The 2,876-nt window shown below is 48.1% G+C and overlaps 1 protein-coding gene across 2 annotated transcripts in view; it reads left to right on the top strand.

The window, feature by feature from the left end:
• The first annotated feature begins 548 nt into the window (after window positions 1-548).
• Rnf135 (ring finger protein 135) overlaps window positions 549-2,876 on the top strand; it is a 17,192-nt gene continuing 14,864 nt past the window's right edge. Inside the window, exons 1-2 of one of the 2 annotated variants that reach the window (XM_029483573.1) lie at window positions 549-951; window positions 2,555-2,626. In XM_029483573.1, the coding sequence (XP_029339433.1) occupies window positions 613-951; window positions 2,555-2,626 (411 nt within the window). In that variant the 5' untranslated portion in view covers window positions 549-612. The remainder of the gene's footprint in view (window positions 952-2,554; window positions 2,627-2,876) is intronic. The other variant, XM_021176040.2, reaches the window with a different exon arrangement.

A 2,876-nucleotide genomic window follows, 5' to 3' on the forward strand; every position in this document is an offset into this window, starting at 1 on the left:
CAGATGGTTGTGAGCCACCATGTGGTTGCTGGGATTTGAACTCAGGACCTTCGGAAGAGCAGTCAGTGCTCTTAACCACTGAGCCATCTCTCCAGCCCCTACTTATTTTTAAGAAGAGCAAATGTAGGGTTGTTTTTGTTGTTGTTGTTGTTTTGTTTTGTTTTAAAGATTTATTTAAATCTTTAAATAAAGACTGTAGCTGTCTTTTAATGTCATTTAATGCATATGAGTACACTGTAGTTGTCTTCGGACACACCAGAAGAGGGCATCAGATCCCATTTTTGTTGCTACTTCATAACTGTAATTTTGCTACTCTTATGATTCTAAAATGAGTTCCTGAAGCGGACCTTCTTCATAGCTTAAGTTGTTGGGGTTGCATGTTTATGGCTAGGCGAGCAGGACCCAACTACTAGAGAGAGATGATTTTTCCTGGCCAAAATCCAGGCAGGTAGCCAGCAATGTCGGGCACTTTTAGAGGCTGGGGAGAATTAGCAGCTGGGCGGGGCGAGGTGATGGGAGGGGCGGGGCGAGCTGATGGACAAGGCGAAGTGTTGCCGGGAAGTTAGTAGGACAAGGCGGAACCTAACGGTGCTTCCTGGCTGTCGCCTAACTATGGCTTCCGTTTGTTCTGGCAATGCAGTCCCCGTGTGGCTGAGCGAGGACGACCTGAGCTGCATTATCTGCCAAGGGCTGCTGGACCGGCCCACCACGCTGCCCTGTGGCCACAGCTTTTGTCTCCCGTGCCTCCATGACCTGTGGGTCTCGAAGCGTGGGGCCGTGGATGGCTGCCCTTGGGCTTGCCCCATATGCCGGAAGGGCCCCTCGACAAAGCCCAAGCTGCACAAGAACCCACTGCTGCAAGACCTGGTGGACAAGTACCGCCAAGCGGCACGGGAGGTCGAGGCTGGCTCGGAGCCCGAACCTGCCCCCGCGCCGCGTTCTCCGCCCCAGGTAGGAAGCCTGCACCGGACTTCCAGATCTTTTTTTCTGCCACAAAATTTGCTCAGTCTAATCTGTTTTCTGGAGAACCTTTAAAAAGTTCATAGCTGTATAAAGAAGTAGAAAAGCCCAACGTGGTGGCCCCATGCCTGCAATTCCCCGTTTTGGAGTGGCTTGTCCCACAGGGCCAGAGTTACATAGTAAGATCCCATCACAAACAGTAGTTAAAAATCCAAGTTCCATCCTCCCGAGGTGTGGTGCACGCTTGTATAGTTTTAGTTTTTCCCAGCCTTCTGTAATGTCTGGAAATTCTTAGTGTAGTAGAGTGTATGTGCCACAAAAATTGCCATTTTTCCCCTTTAACTCAATTGGCCTATTTGTATGTTTATTGAGACAGGGTCTAACTAGACTAGACTAGGATGGCGTTGAACCTGGGGTGACTCCCTCGGCTTTCCAAGTCTGGGATTACAGGTGTGGGCCACTTGAACTCAAAACTTTGCCTGCTTCTGCTTTTCAAGAGCTGGGATCAAACACAGGTGCCACGACTGGCCATCTGAACAATTTTTTAGTGTACAGTTCGATGGCATCTCTCTTGTTTCCAATACTGTGCTTCTGTCACCGCTGTTGCCAAGGTAATTTCATCAACTTAAAAAAGACCTCTGAGCCAAGCTGAGTTCTTGCTGGCTGGTTCAACTCAGCTGTCCTGGCTCAAACTCCTCTCCAAGCTGACTAATTCAAACTGACTTCCCGAGCTGGGTGGTGGTGGTGGTGGTGGTGGTGGCGGTGGCGCATGTCTTTAATCCCAGCACTTGGGAGGCAGAGGCAGGCGGATTTCTGAGTTCAAGGCCAGTCTGGTCTACAAAGTGAGTTCCAGGACAGCCAGGGCTATANTTTAATCCCAGCACTTGGGAGGCAGAGGCAGGCGGATTTCTGAGTTCAAGGCCAGTCTGGTCTACAAAGTGAGTTCCAGGACAGCCAGGGCTATATAGAGAAACCCTGTCTCGAAAAACCAAAAAAAAAAAAAAAAAGACCTCTGTACCCACTCACTAAACAATAACACCTGATTCCTGTCCCTCCAGCCTCTCTGTATCACATCTCTCATAAGCTTTATGTCTCTGAGTTTACCTGTTATATTAGGTCAGAAAGGGCCGCACGGAGACCACCACTCTCATTCAATAGGCAAGAGTGTTTTTTGTTTGAAGAAAGCAAGAACCCTGCATACAGGGGCCAGCCACTTATAAAAATGGTGACCCCAGACAAAGGGGCACAAGGCATCCATGGGAAACTAGAGGAATTTTATCAATCATTAGGTAATCTAAAACTTCATTAGTGGGTGCTGGGGAAGTTACATGGGTTGGTTTCTGATTGGCTGCTATGTTAGTTTTACTATACTTGGGGAGGCCTTGAGGAAATCCCAGGAGATGACTCAGCTCTGAGCTTCCAGAGCCATCAATTATTAACAGCCCATTGTCTCAGTCTGCTTCCCTGGGAAACTGAAACTTTTCTATTTCCAAGGTTTTTATTTTACTTTATTTTTTTAGGGGACCTCTCATTGTACATGTTACATGTAAATGGGCCCTTTTGTGTCTAACTACTTTCAGTTTCATATTTTCAGGGCTGCTTGATGTTTCAGCACGTATCAGATCATCATTGCTTTGAGTGGCTGTTTTATCATCTCTGTGGATATGTAAGACCCCCGAAGCTGTGCCTCTGCTCAAGTCCTAGGATGAGCTGGCCAGCATCCCAATAACTTGAGAGAAAACCACACCTGATGCAAACTGCAAGAGGTTTTATTATCAGCTAACTGAGGATGAACCCTCTGCGCCCTGCAGAGCAGGGGAGTTAGACCCTGAGCAGTAACAGTAGGGGGCTTTTAACAGCTAGCTGAGCAATTGGGAGGAGTTGGGAGGAGAGTTGGCTACAGCTCCTTTCTGGCC

This window comes from Mus caroli, chromosome 11 (genome assembly GCF_900094665.2).
Source record: "Mus caroli chromosome 11, CAROLI_EIJ_v1.1, whole genome shotgun sequence".
Lineage (NCBI taxonomy): Eukaryota > Metazoa > Chordata > Mammalia > Rodentia > Muridae > Mus > Mus caroli.